The sequence below is a fragment of the Cygnus atratus genome, chromosome 15 (genome assembly GCF_013377495.2).
Source record: "Cygnus atratus isolate AKBS03 ecotype Queensland, Australia chromosome 15, CAtr_DNAZoo_HiC_assembly, whole genome shotgun sequence".
In the NCBI taxonomy this organism is placed as follows: Eukaryota; Metazoa; Chordata; class Aves; order Anseriformes; family Anatidae; genus Cygnus; species Cygnus atratus.
In genome coordinates this window covers 15,946,058-15,965,043 of record NC_066376.1, presented here as the reverse complement: position 1 = coordinate 15,965,043, position 18,986 = coordinate 15,946,058, and the positions used below count along the sequence as shown (strand labels likewise).

The 18,986-nt window shown below is 52.0% G+C and overlaps 2 protein-coding genes across 2 annotated transcripts in view; both read right to left on the bottom strand.

The window, feature by feature from the left end:
- Positions 1-18,986, bottom strand: part of HAPSTR1 (HUWE1 associated protein modifying stress responses) — an 824,185-nt gene that overhangs the window by 326,547 nt on the left and 478,652 nt on the right. The window lies entirely within an intron of this gene.
- Positions 7,379-10,040, bottom strand: LOC118249221 (galanin receptor 2b-like). Its single transcript, XM_035548963.1, has 2 exons — positions 9,667-10,040; positions 7,379-8,045 (listed from the first exon to the last, which is right to left on the bottom strand). The coding sequence occupies exons 1-2, from the start codon at positions 10,038-10,040 to the stop codon at positions 7,379-7,381; spliced, it is 1,041 nt and encodes a 346-aa protein (XP_035404856.1).

Below are 18,986 nucleotides of genomic sequence, written 5' to 3'. Positions count from 1 at the left end.
ATGGCTGCAGTCGGAAGGGACCTCTGGAAGTAATCTGGTCCAACACTCCTGTTCAAGCAGAGCCACTTGCCCAGAGCCAGGTCCAGATGTCTTTTGAATAGCTCCAAGGATGGAGACTAGTAATAGGTATGTCACTTTTTTGTTTTTCCTTTATAGATATTTGCTCTGGGCATGTGTGGCCTACTTTGTCTATGACTTCCCTTTCTGTTCCTTTTTTGAGGTCCATGGGAACCTGAGTGGGTTGGTGCCTCCTTGTTACTGCTGCTGCCTCCCTTGTCTGAGGACTTGACACCTGGTACTGTGCTTGTCTGATGTGTTAACACTGCGGGTTGCAGACACTGTTCCTGTAAATGAGTATCAGGCTATGACCAATGAATGTGTATGTTAGTAATGAAAGGTATAAAGTAGAGAGGCCTGGATCAGCTAATTCAATAGCGGGTGCATTACTGACTCCAGTCCATTATCCTTGTAACTAATGTAACTAACTGCGGTGATGACCCTGGGTATGCATTTACCAGTCCTTGCTCTGTTCCAGGCTATTTTTGCTTAGAAAATGATTTATACATGTGGGGAACTGCTCACCGTTAACAGGTTCTTGCATTAGAGTATTTTTACAGTTAATCACCTCTCTGGAGCTGTCTGAGCTTCTCTTTAACCCTCCCTGTACGTGGGTGGGGGCTTCTCTTTTAATTCATCCTGGTGTATGAAGTCCAATCAATGTTGCCACATCCTTTCCTACTTAGCTTCCTGCTGCCAGGGACGTAATGTGAAACCCAGCGCGTTGTTTTCTTCTGATGAAAATGGTCTCCTTTAGATCTGAAGGGCAGGAGTGGGCAAAGAGGAATGGCTGTCCTGATTCCAGCTCTGATGCACAGCAGCTGTGCTGTGAGAGCAGTTGAGGCCACGCTTCATCAACCTAACCCTAGAGCCCAGAGTGGCAGGGATTGGACTCGTGTCCAGCAACACAAGACTGGATTGCAATTAACTGTGTCATAAGAGGAAATAAAGGAGTCTGGGTCTGGGGTGTGGGTGTGGGGAGAGCTTTGCATTTGCCTGCACAGACTTGTGCTGCTGCTTCTTCCTACTTTGTCAGGAAGAAATTCCATCCCCAGCAAACCCTGCTGCTAACTCACTCTTCTGCCACAGCCCCGTTCTGCTGGAGCAGGGTTTGCAGAGCTTGTCTGTGCTCAGAGATCAGCCCACTGGGCTTTCCTGCCCTTTTTCAGTGGCTCCAGACCTCCTGGTCCTACTGCCTGGCTGGGAGCAGGCAGAGGAGGCTGCTGGGGAGCAGCCGGGCAGTACCAGTGGTTCACAAAGCCCACAGGGAAATCCCTGTGGGCTGGTGTTGCCAGGGTCTGGCTGGAGGCACCTTGGTCGATCGGAGCAGACCAACCATCCTGAAGGCTCGTGGAGGCCAGGGCACCTCCCTACAGCTTTCCCTGCTTGCCTCCACCCAATGCACAATGTGAGGTTCGCATCCCACTGTGCAGTGGTGATGCCCCCCGCCACGGTGCTGACCTGATTTCCATTTTTGTGGTCCCCATTGTAGGGGGGTTGAGGTACCTGGCAAATATCTTCTCCAGGCCTTGGCTCTCTGCCTTTGAAACTGTTTTTGACGCAGGTTCCATGGAGGCACTTTTTCTAGTACGTGTTTGGATTATTGGTAGCATAAAGTAAGGGGCTAGGCTGGAGGCCCCGATCCAGCTGGTGGGCTCCTGTACCCCCATGTCCATTCTCTTGCAGGGTCAGAGAGCAGCACCCACAGGACTTGCTTTAATTTATTTTCTCCTTTCTTGACAATGTTTTCTGCCTTTACTTCTGCTCCATGTTGTTTAGTATTGAGAGGTGCCAAACTAGTTTTGAAATTCAGACCACGGTGCTTGAGTTCACCGAGGCCGTAAAAAAATCAATTCCTTAGCAGAGCCTTGAACATATTACTGAGATGTGCTGTAGTCCTGAGGGAATGCCCCGCCATTCCAACGCTGTACCAGTGCAGGGAAGGTCAACTGCATCCTGAGCTGCATCAACAGAGGAATGGCCAACAGGTAGAAGGAGGTGATTGTCCCCCCTGCTCTGCCCTTGTGAGGTCCCACATGGAGTGCTGCATCCAGGGCTGGGGCTCCCAGCACAAGAAGGACATGGACATGTTGGAGAAGGTCCATAGGAGGGCCACAAAGATGATCAGAGGGCTGGAGCACCTCTCCTATGAAGATGGGCTGAGAGAGCTGGGGTGTTCAGTCTGAAGAAGAGAAGGCTCCAGGGAGAACTTAGAGCAGCTTTGAGGTACCTACAGGGGGCCTGTAGGAAAGATAGGGAGGGGTTCTTCATCAGGAAGTGTAGTGATGGGACAAGGGGTAATGGTTTTAAACTAAAAGAGGGGAGATTGAGATCAGATATTAGGAAGAAATTCCTCACTATGAGGGTGGTGAGGCACAGTTTGCCCAGAGAAGCTGTGGATGCCACATCCCTGGCAGCGTTCAAGGCCAGGTTGGATGGGACTTTGGGCAACCTGGTCTATTGGGTGGCATCCCTGCCCGTGGCATCCCTGCCCGTGGCGGGGGGGTTGGAACTAGGTGATCTTCCAGGTCTTTTCCAACCCAAGCCATTCTATGAATGCTGCTCATACAGAAAATCTAATATTGAGAGGTGTTTTTCGTTTTTGCATCAAAAAAAAAAATCACAAAATTAATTGGCTAGAACAAACCATCCTGGTGGTGCAAGGGCAGGGCCGGACAATTAGCATGAGGCAAAGATGCAGGCTGCAGCCACGCTGACCAAGATGAGTGGTCTTGCAGTTGTGTGAATTTAGATCAAGATTTGACTCCGCTTTATAAGGGCTAGATGTTTAGCTGGTGGTAACTGTCACAACCTTAGTTAATGGTGTTGAAAATAGTTTTGGCTTGGTTCTTCAGAGGCATGGCCCAGAGAGCCGGCGATGCATGGTGCACTTGTACTCAGGAAGGTGGTGTGGGGCCACAGGTTCAGAAGCTCGGTTCAGAAGCTGTGTTTAGGACAGTTCTGCGCACAGCGTTGTGGAAATACAAGCAGCATGATGCTTCCCAGCAGCGTGCACAGGTCTGTTGCTGAAGGGGAGAGGCACCCAGCAGCTCTGCCCGCACGTCACAAAGCCATGCTGCCTGGGCACTGTCTCCAGTGTCACCTGGGACAGGCTTCGTGCCTCCCCGTGAAAAGCCCTGTTCTCTAAATGCTGAGACAGGGATTTTGCTGACGTGTGCCCCAGGCTTGACAGCACTTGTGTTATCTGAAATGACAGCCGGCAAGCTGATCTGGCAGTCAGGTTTTTGCTCCGTGGAGTCACAGACAAGTGATGTTTCATGCCTGTCTGGTCCCATCTCCTTGATGTTGTTCAGGAGAGGAGGTGATGCAGAGGCTGATGCTGGGTCATGGCGAGACTCCTGCTTCTGAAGCTGACTTGCATTGGCGGAGCCACTGCCCAGTCTTCAGGCTGTTTGCTCTAGCAGAACTGCTGTACCTCTTAGTGTCCCCTGTTTTCATAGCCTCTCTCTTTCCTGGGATGGGGCGTGGGGGACGGAAACCTTGGTTTGTTCTTCATTTCCAGAAGACCATCCCTGCACTTCTTGTAGCGCAGGCAGTGGGGGGGAGGCGTTGTGGCAGGGCTCTGTAATGAGCTTCGGGATACAGGGGAGGGTGCAGGTTGGGCCCTAGGGACTTTCATTGTTGGGCTGCTGATTGTGAAAGCTGGGATAGGGGCAGTGGCAGTAGAGGAGACAGATAAATTTGTCCATGTGGTTGGCTAGAGGACGGAGTGGATTACAGACAGAAAGTTAGTTGTGGAGGTTGAAAGCTTAAACGGGCAAGAGACAGAAGAATGCATTTATTTGCTGACAGCCTAGGTAGGTACAAACAGATATGAGCAAGAACTTGGTTAAGCAGCTGGTGAAAGTGGAGGTGTTGTGTCTCACATACCCCCGGGGGCAAAAATGACTTGTGGTCCAAGAGGAAGCTGACTCCAAAATGCTGGAGCCAGCATAGGAGATGCTTGGCGCTTTAGCTCCAAAACCACTCGGCATCTTGCTGGATCTCCTCATTCTGTTCTCTCCTTCTTGCATTCCTGCTGCTTGTCCAACTTTTCTCACTGTCCCAGACTTTCCCTCTTCCCCATAACATGTTGGGACTGGGACTCCCTCTTGCTGGGCATCCCCAGGACAGTATGGAGTGCATTCAGCAGCTGTGGTTGTCGAGTGTTAAGAAGTTGTTGTGGTTTAGCCCGGCTGGCAGCCAAACACCACACAGCCGTTCGCTCACCCTCCCCCCTCCCTCTCTGGGATGGGGGAGAGAAACGGGAAAGTGAAGCCTGTGAGTTGAGATAAAGACAGTTTATTAAGACAGGGAAATAATAATAATAATGATAATAGTATTAATAATAATAATGTGTACGAAATAAGTGATGCACAATGCAATTGCTCACCACCCGCTGACCGATGCCCAGCCTATCCCTGAGCAGCCGGCCCCCCCAGCCCAGCCAGCCACCCCTATATATTGTTCAGCATGACACCAGATGGTATGGAATACCCCTTTGGCCAGTTTGGGTCAGCTGTCCTGGGTCTGTCCCCTCCCAGCTCCTGCTGCACCCCCAGCCTGCTCGCTAGCAGGACAGAGCGAGAAGCTGAAAAGTCCTTGGCTTGGTGTAAGCATTGCTCTACAACAACTAAAACATCAGCATGTTATCAGCGCTCTTCTCATCCTAATCCAAAACATAGCACCCTGCCAGCTACTAGGAGGAAAATTAACTCTGTCCTACCTGAAACCAGGACAGAAGTGCAAGAGAGATGCGAGAGCAATTTATCTTTTTTTTTTTTTTTTTTAATTAGATCCCTGGGTTCTGTATACTTTATAGTGGTATGGGCAATGTTGCTCAGGTTATCAGTACGGTCAGCCCCCAACAGTGACAGAGATTTGGGGGTCAAACCCTGCATAGGGAGTCAAGCCACGTGTGAAGGAGATGGGAAGGCAATGCAAACACTCTTACCAATACATGAAAGGGGCCGAGGAGATACTCAATGACTTTCTGCTCAGGTTAGCTGCCCACCAGACGGTATTTCTAGACCTCATCTCACTCCAGAGAACGTGGGTGCTCAGACAGTGGGCCCTGCTCCCCTGCAAACCTAGGATTACACAAGCTTCTGCAGGCTCCATCTCTGGGGCTGTCCTTGAGCTTTTATTTGAGACAGCCTTTGACATGAGCCACTTCCACTGGCAGGGTGGAGGTCTTGCTGCCAATTCTTAATGACTGTCACCTTGCCTCGTAAAAGAAACGCACACCTTGACTCCGTTCTGAGCATGTACAAGTCCTGTTTCCAGCCAGGTCTGAGATCCCAGCCTACAAATCGGGCTTCTCGCTTTTTCCTGGCACAAGCAGGCAGTATCCAGCTGGACTGAAATGCCAAATGCCTGTCTTCTCCCAGCCTGCCAAGTGAGCCGGCTGTGATGAAGGATCCCACGTCACTAGCAATACTCACTTAGCACTGATTCTCCCTTTCTAGCAGTGATCTGTGGCATAGTCATCTTAATGGGGTTTTAACCCACTTAGTGTGCGTTATTCTGGTTTTGTATTGTTCTCGTGTGTTAATCAAGCATTCAGGGATGGACTGGTAGACAGTGCCAATCAAAGTGGGTTATAGAAAATAGTTCTCATCAAAGTCACTTGATTTTTTTCAATAGAACTGGATATTTTATGTAAGAAGAAAGATGTCTGTAAAACCTCTGTTCTACCGTAGTGTGACATGGTAATTAATGAATCTTACTTCCATTTTTCCATCAGTTTCCTGATGCCTGTAGAAAATAGGCTGGCCAGACCCTGTGCTACCCAGAGAGAGCTCGACGCACCTGAGCTGGGTGTTCTTCCATGTCCTTGTTCCTGAGGCCTGGAGGGGGCTCTCAGGACCAGCTGCGGGGTGCTGGGTATGAACAGGCTATGACTATCCTGGGCAATTCCATCTGAGGCCTCTCCCCACCTCTGCCTCGTGCCAGGGGCTTTATTTATCTGGGCAGTCAGACCTGGGCTGAGCTGTGCTTGTGCTCGTGTCTGGCCCTGTCTCTCCAACTGCTCCTCCTGAATGGACTGTGTGCCTGTGTTGTAGGTAGCTTGTCTCCAGGGGGCTGGAGAAAGGCTGGGAGAGCTGGGGCTGTTCAGCCTGAAGAAGAGAAAGGTCCGGGGAGACCCTATTGCAACTTTTCAATACTTAAAGGGAGATTATTAAAAAGATGGAGAGCAACTTTTTGCTCAGGCAGATTACGACAGTACAAGGGGAGATGGTTTTAAACTGAAAGAGGGGAGATTTAGATTAGATGTTAGGAGGAAATTCTTCACTCAGAGGATGGTGAGGCACTGGCACAGGCTGCCCAGAGAAGCTGTGGATGCCCCATCTGTGGAGGAGTTCAAAACCAGGTTGGAAGTGGTCCTGGGCAACCTGATCTAGTGGGTGGCATCCCTGGCCATGGCAGGGGGTTGGAACTGGATGGTCTTTAAGGTCCCTTCCAACCCAAGCTGGTCTACGAGTCTATGCCAGGCAGGGTTTGGGTCTGCAGACATTGCTCAGTGATGATGTTCGTGGTACACTGACTTACACCAGTTAGGAGAAGGGTCCCCACTGAGGTATGGGTAGCCCATCCCCACTCCAGATGACCATCACAGGTCCTGCTATTGCCTGGATTAAGAAAGTGCATTTATTTGCTTTGGGTTAGAAAGACGCCTCCCTAGTATGTACAGCAGAAACAGCCCCCACACACAGCCTGTGGCCCACCCCGTGCCCCAGGGAAGGACCTGGTCACTGGGAGAGCAGAACATCCAGTGCAAAAGCCATCATTGCAACCATCCATGGGCTATGGCAGTTGCTTTCCCTACCGCCTTTGCTCACCTGGCCCTGCTCACACTGCCTGTCTCCCCTGTCACTCCATGGGGACCACTCTGGCCAGATGGGACTGTGGGAGGCAGAAGAGACTGTGTGACAACAAGCCGATGTGTCCAGAGTAGTGGGAGCACTGAGTAGACAACTTGGAAGGATGAGAGCCAACAGAGGAGCTGGAGATTTAGTCCTTGAACTTCAGGTGGGCTGAGGATCTGGAGCAAATCTGGGTCCATTCCTTCCCTTGCATGTAGTACGTTGCTTAGGAGAACAGTTGACACACAGAAAGAAAAGGAATGGCAAAGCCAGAAGGAGGATACATCAGGGTTTCTGGCTTGCCTTTCCCAGCATCCTCATTCATCGGGTGGGAGAGGGTGGCCTGAGGCTGGCGACACAGCTAGGGGGGCAGATGGTGCAGAGCTTGGCCAGTAACAAATGTGAAGGTGCTTGGGGGGACGGGAGGGGGCTGCTGGGGAGTCTGGGTTCAGCTCTCAGCGGTTGTTGTCCCCATGCATCTGGAACACTTCTGTCGATACTGCCTCGAAGCGAGGCGCAGCGTGCAGCACGTGCACCTTGTTGCGGTGCTTTTTCCTCAGGAGGCAGCTGAAGACTTTTTTGAAGCCCTTACGGAAGTGCTTGGAGACCAAGGCGTAGACGATGGGGTTGAGGCAGGAGTTGGCATAGGCCATGCAGTGGGAAAGCAGGCGGAAGGCGTAGGTGGCCTGGTTGAAGGGGAAGTCTCCATAGAGGTATCGGAGGATGACTACGTGGTAGGGCAGCCAGCACAGGCAGAAAAGGATGGTTACAATGATGATCATCTTGGTTACTTTCTGTTTGGCCTTCTTGGACTCTGACATGTCCTCCAGGGGTTCCACTGCTGTCCACAGGTACTTGATGGTCCTGGTGTAGGAGAGGCTGATGACCAGCACTGGGATGACATAGCCGAAGGCAAACGTGCTGGTGTCCATGACCTTGCGTCTCCACTCCTCCCAGCCAGGCATGCAGATGTAGCTGGCCTCCCACTCGATCAGGTCATAGTAGCTTAGGTAGGGGCCTGCAAAGACCGCAGAGAGGCCCCAGATCACGGACATGGCAGCCACGGCATTGCAGGGGGTCCGCAGCTCCCGGGAGTGCAGCGGGTAGCAGATGGCCAGGTACCTGGGGAGGAGAGCAAGGCAACCGGAGCTGAGGGTTCAGCCGAGCTGTAGCTGGCCACAAAAACAAAGGGAACGAGAAGGTTTCCTTCATTCCCCTGAAGATCCCTGAGTAGTGGCCCTACGTAGTATCTCATGCCCTCTCTGAGATACAGTCCTGGGTGAAACAGCTTTTATCTTTACAGCTGGCTGACACCTCTGTGCAGGGAGGGTGGGTCATGTCCCTGCGCTAGGAACAGAAACGGAGCTGTCACAACCGCACCAATACCGGCTGCTTGGCAGAAACTATGCAGCAGGAAAAAGCTCTGAACTGAGGTTTTGAGACCTGGGCAAGCTTCACTGGGTGATGGACGCAGTGCAGGCTTCTGCCCACTCAGGGCCTATTTTCAGCCTGCTCCAGTTTTCACATCAGGCTGGCAGGGAAGAGGTTTGCTTGCTGTAACCAGGTCTGTGTTTGCCTCAGTCTGGCTACCGGGGGGGGCAGGTGGGCCCTTGCCTTTGGGTGCTTGTCCCTCTTCCAGCAAATGGTGTCCAAAGGCAGTGTGACAGCCAGCTCTGCTTCCCCACCCCCAGACAACACTAAAGAGCAAAGCTGGCAGAACTGCTCTGCTGCATGCGTCAGGCAGGATTGGGAACGAGCAGCAAAGGGGAATCCCTTTTCCCACGTTTGTCTTGGCAGTCCAGCAGGAGCTGCAAGGAGATGTCAGAAAGGAGAGAAAATGGCTCGGTGCTTGTGCATAAGGGATGGAGAAAAGTTGTGAGCACAGATAACTTGTTTTAGTACCCTTAGAGACAAGGACAAAGAGCAAGATAGGCCAGGACATGTTTTCTCTATGGCAGGCAAGGCTGGGAGCTTACCCCAGCACAGAGCTCTTCCTCCTCCTGCACCATTAGTGTAGGCTCAGCCAAAAGTGGAGCTCAGCACAGCAATCCTACACTGAGGGGGAACAAGGCAGAGCCCTTAGGAACAATTCAGATGGCAGTGAGCAGGGCCTGGATGATCTCCCAAGAAGAAACTTGGCTCACAGTGTGGGTGCCTTTCTGCACAGGCTGCTGTGGGGCCCAGGAGGGCTCGGGACAGGTGAGGGAGCAGGAACTGTCAGATAACAGCTTTTGTGCTGGGCCGGCAGCTCTAGGGGAACGAGAAATTTGTAACAGGACTGGGATCTCTCTTGTATATTTACGTGGCTTCTCCTTTAGTGCTCTTTGGTTACTTTGCTGCCCTCGCTGCCCTCACGTGATGCTTTTCTGCAGCGGTGGCTTGGGGATAGCTACTGCCCTTAGAATGCCATCTGTAACATGGCGCTGGGTGAGTAGGAGTCCCTGGCAATGTGGAGCTCAGCCTGGGTCTCAGGTGCCCTAACTACAAGGCGGGTCTTCCCTATGGAAAATGCAGGCAGGAGCAGCACTGACTTTGCACCGAGGAGAGCTGGAAGTGCTGCTTGAGGGTTGGTAGGGGAAGGGAGCTAAACTGGTCCCCAAACTGCTTTTGGCATGGACCAGCACCACTGGGGTTTGAATGATTTGCCTGTTGGTGATGGGCCATGACCTTCCCATGCCCTCACTCCACCCAGCTTCTCAAACTGCCCTCCTTCCCCAGCCTGAGGGCATCATCAGACCGTTACCTGTCCACAGAGACAGCAGCCAGTGTGAAGCTGCTGGCATACATGGTGAGGTAGATGAAAAAGTGGACAGCCTTGCAGATGAAGGAGCCGAAGACCCAGCCTTCAAGGCAGTAGATGGTGGCCTGGAAAGGCACGCAGAAGACAATGAAGAAGAAGTCAGCCAGGCTGAGGTTGAGGATGAAGAGGTTGGTAGTGTTGTGGCCCATTTGCCTATTGCGCAGCAGCACTGCCAGCACCAGGCTATTGCCCACTGTGCCCAGGAGAAAGATGAGGGAGAAAACCACAGGGACAATGACACTAGCAGGACTGAACTGGTAACTGTCAGAGGGGTTCCGGTACCCAGCCAAGCTGGTGAAGTCCTCATACTCCATCATTCTGTGCCGTGGTGAGGTGCTGGAGCCTGTGGCGACACAGGGAAAGGTGTGAGAGACTGCAGAAACACTGCAATTAAATACTTAGATTGGCTGATCGGCCTGTTGGCTGGCTGGAGACAGACAGAGTCTTGTTCTCAGTTCTGCCACCCGCATGCTTTTCAGCAGGCTCCTCTGGACACAGCCGGCATGCAGGACAGGTAGGGTTAGGCTGGCAGTAAGGAGCACCCTGCTCCCCCCTTCCGACCCTGGAGTGAACCCATACCCCGGATTTAGATGCCACCTTGGACTGATGATGCTGAAGGTGAGGCTTGGGAGAGAGGAGAGAATATCATCCCCATGGGTTGATATCCCCAGCCTCCTCCTCTCTGGGAAAATGGAGCCAGGATTTTCCCTTCCCAGCTGATGGCAGGCAGGGGTGTGATGTTTCTTCTCAGCAGCGGAGCTTCAGCCCTGAACCAACCAGCTGGATGAGCTGAGGTGGCTGCTCCTTCTGTACTGATGTGCGGTTTGATAGTACCCCCGTTCCCAGCCTTTTTGGTACCTGTTCTACAATAAACATCGCACGCTAGACACAGGCTGGAAAAGCTTGTGGCAGTGACAGCTCCTACACAGTTCTGTGTTCTGCCCAAGTGAGGACTTTCTGGGGAGGACAGCTCTGATGGGACCACCTGTGATCTGGACTCAGTGACCCAGATCTCTCTCTGTTTCATAGGGCAGCTCTCCTCAGGACTTGGGCTTCCTGTATCATTCTCTTGCCCCAAAAATAAACATTTGGACTGAAAGCAGATGAGTTTGTGTGGGGAAACATGAGTTTCTCTGTCACATGCACAGAAACCTGCATGCATGTATTTAACTTCTGGAGCAGGTGGATGATCAAATGTACACATAGGCACAGATACCCTTGAAAAAAACATGATTTGGGTTCCTTCTCCTCTTCAGTGTTTGTATGGATGTGCTGTGGTTACTAGAGCATGGCCCAACACTGGCTCACTGTGACTATGTGACTATTTCTGCAGCATCTCTGCAAGAAATGGAGCTCTAGCTGGTGCGTTCGTCTTCAGGTGGGGGATGGGGCAAGGGCTCCCTGGGAGCACTGGCAGGGCGAGTGCCTGAAGCAGAAGCACTGCAAGGGGCATGTGAGCATGGGTCCCCTGCCGCAGGCGTTCCTGGTATCAGTCAGTGCCTGACTATGTAGCCTTGTCACAGCTTTGAGGTTCTCCTTGGTTGCCCATGGCCTGTCTACATGAAGGCCAAGCAGTGCTTCAATTCCCCTATACAGATGGGAATTGAGACGTGGTGAGCGTAAAGAGGTGGCTGGTTGGATCAGGGCTGTCACTAATGTAGCAGAAAAATGAATATTTCTGTTATTTCTGATTCCCACATCTGTGCACAGTCCTGCCTGCAGAGACAGGAGAGTGATAGGAACAGGCACAGAGTAAAAGCAGTGGTACCCTTTCTGATCTCAGAAGTGATATATACCAACTGTGATATTGCCGTGGCTCCGAGATTTTGAGCGACTCTCAAGGAGTCGTTCAGAGCACCTCTCGTAGAGTGGGACCTGTATGCAGTCCCAGTTCAGCATCTGCTCAGGAGGCTGTCAGTAACTCCCACTGCTTTGTTGTCCCTTGGAAGCATTTTGCAAACATTTCACTCCCTACCATTTTGTGAATGGTTTACGGCGATGCTCCTGAGTCTCAGTTGGTTCTGAACAGCCTTGACTAGCAGTGACTGAGAGAGGGACAGGTGCTGAACGAGGAGAAAAAAGGAGACCATGGGCAATGAATTTCCTCTTCCACATCTGCTATTCAGGGTTAGGAGGGGCAAAGGTGGTGCGTCAGGGGAGGTAAAATTGCAAGGGATGAGAACTGAATCAGTGGCAAAGTTGAGAATGGAACCAAAGAGACCTGGCTTCTCCAAAAAGGGTTCAGTAAAGGATCTGTAGGGAGAATGGTTCTCAGCGCCTGACTGTTGGGGGTAACAAACAACACAAACAACACAGACAAAAAACACCAACACAGGTGGGGGAAGGCAGCAGGTCAAACCAGGGCTGCCTGGGACCCAGCATAGGCAGCTCTTACATCCAGGGAAAAGGCCAAGAAGGGCAGGGGTAGGCAGGGCAAGGGCACAGATACAGGAGCGATGGGAAGAGGGAGGTTAAAGGCCCTTGGTGGTCTGGACAGAGAGCAGCGAAGGGAGGAGAGGAGGAGCAGGCAGTTAGAGCTTCCTCTTTCAGTGGGCTCAGGAGCCAGCGTTTCTGGGCTCGGTCTGCAGTTAGCATTGCCATCTCCAGCACAGAGTGCCTCTATTTCCCCCTTTGTGCAGCAGCTCTACGAAAAGCTGCCTCATCTGCTCCGCTGGGGGACAAGGCAGAGCCCCTTTGCTTGGCGACCTCAGGGGCTCAGCCCGGGAGCACAGCAGCCTTCCAACACCCCGGCACCCTTCCTCTGCCCAGCCTGGCTCGGGCAGCCTCGGTCCTCCCCACCTCCCGCAGCAGGCACGGGCACGGCTGGGGCTGCCTCTCCCCGGGAGCCTCTCCTTTCGCTGCCCTGCCTGCAGAAGGCAGCGGTCAGGTGCCCGCACCGCCCGCCCCAGCGCCCTGCCCCAGCGCCCCGCCCCGCTCCCGGCCGCTTTGCCCGGGGGCCTGTCCCGCTGGCAGCTGCGGGGGGGGGGGCAGCGCCCGGTCCCCGCCGGCGGGGTCCTACCTGCCCGCCGCTCCGCTCCGCTCCGCCCCGCCCCGCCCCGCCGCCCGGTGCGGCTGCTGCCGCCGGTGCTGCTCGGGCACAGCTCGGCACCGCCACCACCCCGCCGCTCGCTCCGCCCCTGCTCCAGCACCCCCGGGCACACACACACGGGTACGAGTGCCCCCGCTCCCGGGCACACACGCCCGCGCACACATGCACGCGCGCCCTACGTATGCATCCCTGGCAGCCGCGCGCGCCCCAGTGAGAGAGGGAGTTAGGAGAATCTCATCAAGGAGAGAGAGAGAGAGCGCTGACGGCACTAAACGAGGATGCTACTTAGTGTCCTTGCTAACTATGGCGCATTGTGCAAATTAACTAAAGCAGGAAGCCTTGGGCCCCCTACCAAGGTCAGTCTCTTAATAAGAGTGTGAGCCTATCTTAAGAAACTGGCAGAAACTGGTCCTGCGGATGGCCAAGAGCCAAGGAGCAACTGAGTCTGTGCAAAGACAAGAGGTCAACTGGCGGTGACGAGGAAGAGTCATCAACCTTCAGTCCCACGACCCCCGATGACCACCACCAGAATACACTGCGCAAGCGCAGATGGGAGGAGTTTATGGAAATGACTCCTCGAAACTAATTTTAATATGAAGCGGGGACAGGTTATGAATATGTATAGGTGTATTGTGAAACGTCATGCATATGTAACTCTGCTGCATATAACCAAGGCAAGTTGCCGTGTCAGGCGCGCACGACTTTGGCGGGACTACCCCCTGTGCTGGCCAGCACTGAATAAACACACCTACTTTACAATCTTACTGATTGTGGAGTCCGTTTTCCGCAAGTCACCAGCACACGCGTGTGAACACACGCACCACATGTGTGTCCCTCAGGAAAAGAACACGGAGGGTTTGCTCCTCCCTTGTGCACGCCCCACAGCACGTGTCTACAAAACCCAACAGCAAGCACAAGCCACTCTGCTGACACTGAGCATAACCTGAGCACACACAGCCCTTACACACCTGTACCCATCCATAGCCAGCTCCCTGGTGCTCTTCTCCTGTGTGAGTCCATGCTTTGTGCACACGGTGAAACTCCCATGCATCAAGTCCCACTGTGCCCTGCACCCAGGGCACACTGGCAGGATCTCTGGAGATGGGTACAGGGTGGTTATGGGGATTCGGGGGATCTGGGGGCTCCTAATCCTTGTCTCTTTGCTTCACTTAAACCCCAACATTTCATTGGGTTAAAAACTGGCTGGATAGCCGGTCCCAAAGAGTTGTGGTGAATGGAGTCAAATCCAGTTGGAGGCCGGTCACTAGTGGAGTCCCCCAGGGCTCAGTACTGGGGCCGGTCCTCTTTAACATCTTTATTGATGATCTGGATGAGGGGATCGAGTGCACTCTCAGTAAGTTTGCAGACGACACCAAGTTAGGTGCGTGTGTCGATCTGCTCGAGGGTAGGAAGGCTCTGCAGGAGGATCTGGATAGGCTGGACCGATGGGCTGAGGCCAACTGTATGAGGTTCAACAAGGCCAAGTGCCGGGTCCTGCACCTGGGGCACAACAACCCCAAGCAGTGCTACAGGCTGGGAGATGAGTGGCTGGAAAGCTGCCTGGCAGAGAAGGACCTGGGAGTATTGGTTGATAGTTGGCTGAATATGAGCCAGCAGTGTGCTCAGGTGGCCAAGAAGGCCAACAGCATCCTGGCTTGCATAAGAAGCAGTGTGGCCAGCAGGGCTAGGGAAGTGATTGTCCCCCTGTACTCGGCTCTGGTGAGGCCGCACCTCGAGTACTGTGTTCAGTTTTGGGCCTCTCACTACAAGAAGGGCATGGAGGTGCTCGAGAGAGTCCAGAGAAGGGCGACCAAGCTGGTGAGGGGTCTGGAGAACAAGTCTTATGAGGAGCGTCTGAGGGAGCTGGGGTTGTTCAGCCTGGAGAAGAAGAGGCTCAGGGGCGACCTTATCGCTCTCTACAGGTACCTTAAAGGAGGCTGTAGCGAGGTGGGGGTTGGTCTGTTCTCCCACATGCCTGGTGACAGGACGAGGGGGAATGGGCAAAAGTTGTGCCAGGGGAGGTTTAGGTTGGATATTAGGAAGAACTTCTTTACTGAAAGGGTTGTTAGGCATTGGAATGGGCTGCCCAGGGAAGTGGTTGAGTCACCATCCCTGGAGGTCTTTAAAAGACATTTAGATGTAGAGCTTAGTGATATGGTTTAGTGAAGGACTTGTTAGTGTTAGGTCAGAGGTTGGACTAGGTGGTCTTGGAGGTCTCTTCCAACCTAAATGATTCTGTGATTCTACTCTGCCTCATGGGCTTCCTTTCCTCTCTCTGCTTCTCTGCCCTGCTTCTTCTATTTTCTTAAATCTGCATTGTTCCTCTGTCCCTAACAATATTTCTTCATTTCTGTGCTGCTCCCTGTCCCTGCTGTTCTCTGACAATCCTGGTGTTCTGCTCCCTGTCCTTCTTTTCCCCTCTCTGTCCCTCTCACGTTTCTTTGTGTATTTCTTTCTTTCCCCCTCTGCCCCGATGCTTCTTCATCTATCGCTGCTCTCTTCAGCATCCTTCTCTGCCTGTTCCCATGTCATGCTTCTGCTCTCTAATTTGTCTTTCTCTCTGTTCCACTGCCCTTTCCTTCATTTCTCACTATATCTCCTCATCCAGCTGTCTGTCGTTTTTTCCCCTCTGTGCCTCTATCCTGACAGCTGTTCCTTTTTGCTCTTCCTGTCTCCAACCTGCAACTCATCACTGTTTTATCCTTTTCCTTCCCTTTTTGTGCTGATCTGCAACCCTTCCCTGCACCTTGCCCCTACACAATGCCTGTGTCCTCCTCCCTGTCTTCCTCTCTCTTTATATGTTCTTCTCTCCCACCCATCTTCATCTACTCTTCCTCCCTCTCCTTCTGTTCTGTTCTCCATCCCTCTGCCCTTCCCCCATTCCCTTTTTACTCTGCCTCTCTGTTCTTTCTCTGCCTTTATTCTTGGCCAGTCTGTCCTGCTCCTTTGTTCCTGGCTTTCCGTGTAAAAAGAAAGAAAGAAATTTTCCTGTACTTCTGTTTTCTGTCAATTCATCTATCCTGCTCACTGTCACTTTTTTTTCTTTCTGCATCCCACTGCCCTACTTCCCATTCATCTCATTCTCTCACTCTTTCTCTGTCCTGCTCCCCACCAGTATGTTTTCTTACAGCTGGGCCCTGCTTCCTATCCCTGACCATCTACTCCCACCTTCCCTTCCCCTACCTTGCTAGCTATCCTAGGACTTTTTATTCTCCCCCGTCCTGTATCCTGTCCTTTTTCCCTGTTGCTGCTTCTCTGCCCTCCTTCCACTCCCTGTCCTTTCTGCCTTCATCTTTCTGTCAGTGGGACAGCCTGCCCCACCATTTCCTGTTCTCTCCTCCCTGTGCAGGTGGCTCACCCTTTTTCCATTTGTCTGTGTCACTGCCCTTCTGTTTTTTCTCTTTCCTGGTCTCAGTCCTGCTCCACACTACAGCTTTCTCTCCATCTCTCTCCTGCTCTGTGCCCCTCCCTTTCTCTCTCTATCCCAGTGTCCTGTCCTCTGTTACTCTCCCACTCTGTCCCATTCCCTATAAGTGCTTTTCAATTCTCCATCGCTCACTTCTGCTGCCCATCACTTATTTCTTTCTCAAGCTTTCTTCCCTCCCCTCCATCCCTTTCTTTCTCCTTCTAGCATTTTTCCCCATTTCATCTACCTCTGCTTTTCGCTACTTTTGTGTCCCACTCCATTCCCTTATCACACTTTCTTTTCTTCACCCCTTCTTCTTTCAATCCATCTGTTGTGTTCCCTGCCCTCCCTCCATGCCAATCTTTCTCTGTCCCTCTGTCATTTTGCTCTTTTCTCTTTCTCTGTGTTTCTGCCTATCGCTGTTTTGCCCTTCTCCATCCCCTGGTCATGCTTCTTGTCTCTTTCCTTGTCTCTCTTTGCCTCTAAGCCTAACACTTTTCCTTTGTTGAACTTTGTCCTGCTGCCCCTGTTCTGTTGTTTCTCACGATATCCCTCTGCTTTGCTCCCTGTCCCTATTTTTCTTCTAGCTATCCATCTGCTCTGTTTCCTCTACCTATTTTTGCAGTCTTTCTCTCCCTGTCTGATTCCTTGTCTCATCCTGTCTTGCTCTATCCCCCTGGGCTGTCCTTTCTTTCAGTATCCTTTCTTCTGTCTTCCCTGTCCTTTCTTCTTCAGTATTTTAACTCTCTTGATCTCTTTTCTCTGCCTTGCCCATCATTTCCTCCCCCCCACCTCCAGTGCTGTCTTCTGCTCCCTGTCCCTGTCCTGCTCTCTAACAATTCCTGTCCTGTTCCCTGTCTCACCGCCCTACTGGTGGTCCATTTTCTCTCTCTGCTTGTGTCCTTCTGCCCTTTCCTCAGTTTTAGTTTCTCTATCTCTGACCTACCTCTCACCTACCCATGGCTAAGGGAGGTGACCATTCCCCACAGGACAGACTAATGGATGCCTGACCACTGAGGTGCCCCAGGCCAACATGGAGTGTGCGGGCACTGAGCCCTCCAGCAACTTCCCACCTGGGAGCTGACGTACGAGTTGCTCTCTTGCTTGCACTCCTGCCTGTGCTTGCAGTCCCTTTGCACTGTGTCAGTGGCCGTCGCCGTGTCCAGGGGAGCAGGTTCCATATAGCTGGGGCAGGTCTGTCGGCCTGGTGCCGGGACTGTGGCCAAAGCAAGGCAGAAGGTGAGCAGCACTGGGCGTCCCGTGGGCCTGCGGGGGTGGTGGCTGCCGGGACAGCCGGTGTGGCTGGGCGGACTGTGAGCCTGGTGGCTGGGGCAGGGAAAGCCCCTGGTGGGGTTTTGGGGGGGAAGCTATGGTGCAGCGCGGTGCTTTGGGCCCTGCGATGACACGCTGGGGGAGTGGGGAGCGCGGTGTCCCCGCAGAGAGCCCTCAACCCCGCAGCACACCGCGAGGGGTACTCCTTGGACCCAGGGCGGCCATCTTGTTTCCCCGCCGCCCGAGCGGAGCCCTGCACGGCGGCAGCGCTGCCGGTGCCTCTGCTGCCGCCCGGTGACCAACGCGCAGCACTGCGACAGGCACCTCGGCGAACCCAGTACCGGCCCCGGAGGCCTTCAAGCGACTCCAGGCAGAACTGCTAACTTCAATATATCGGAACAATATACTCTTTCAGTAAGCCTCTCTGATCTGATACTTCCTCCTGCTAGAACTGCCTATGAAAGTTTTAGTAGCCACCGAAAAGTGCCAGTCTTTCTCTTAGAGAAAAGCTCCCTCTGCCCTTTAAAAAGAGAGGGACAGGGAAGAGAAAAAGTGTGTGTGCAGGGAGGCTTTACAGAATTTGTTGGCCAAACTTGGAAGTTCAGTTTTTTTTTTTTAACTTTGTATCCTTTGGTTGTTGTTGCCTGTAAGAAAGTGTCCTCAAACTTCAAAGTACTACCTTAAAAACACAATTTCAGTTGTCTTACTTGAGCCACTGTAACTTACAGACCTTTAATTATTGCTTCTGTGCTACTTTTTGGGTTGGGGTGGAGTTATAAAGGCAAGTACAGCAGCACATTTTTGACCTGATGAAAAGGGTAGTGATGGGAAGAGAAAGGGTTTTCATATTTTCGATGATACTTCTGATGCCGCACAACCATGGCATAAAAAACGAGTTAAGTGTTGAGCTCATTTCTCTTGAAATCACACTGTTTCTCCTTTTCCTTGGAAAATTATTTGTTGTGATGGATGAGAAGGAATACAAAGATTTTTCAAATGTGTTGCCAGCTCATTACTTACAGAACAATCTGGTAATAAAAGGAGAGTTGACAGGTGAGAATTCAAATGGATCTGTGAACGAATTATGAATAATGCCCCACTTCCAGAGGTTGAAAGACTTATTTCCAGACTTCTTTTTATAATTACTGACTGCTTTTCCTGCTCCCAATGACAGATCCTATATGAGAATCTAATGCAGCTGAAAATCATAGACTAAATTCACTTCTGTGTTATATAATTGGGACTTCATTGAAATGGCTGGAGCTACAATGGTATAAAACTAAAGTGGTAACTTGGTGAATCAGATCTATCCAATTTCATGTCTCTTTACAGGTATAGCTGCTTAATAGCTAGTTAAATAATTCAAGATATTTTCATTAAGCTGAATAATTGTGACTTTTGTTCTTAAATCTCATCAAGCAATCAGTTATGACTGTGAAGCTAAGAAAACATAACTGAACAAATGACTGTTGGGAAGCTTTAGGAGGTCATCAGACTGCTAACTGGATTCTAGAGGTGTATACATGGGATAGGATT

Bases quoted from the DNA above. Each gene is read 5' to 3' on its own strand.
- LOC118249221 (XM_035548963.1), bottom strand. From the start codon at position 10,040: ATGATGGAGTATGAGGACTTCACCAGCTTGGCTGGGTACCGGAACCCC. The intron at 8,046-9,666 runs GTAACGGTCTGA...TCTCCTCCCCAG, and splicing joins GCTGCTGTCTCTGTGGACAG to GTACCTGGCCATCTGCTACC.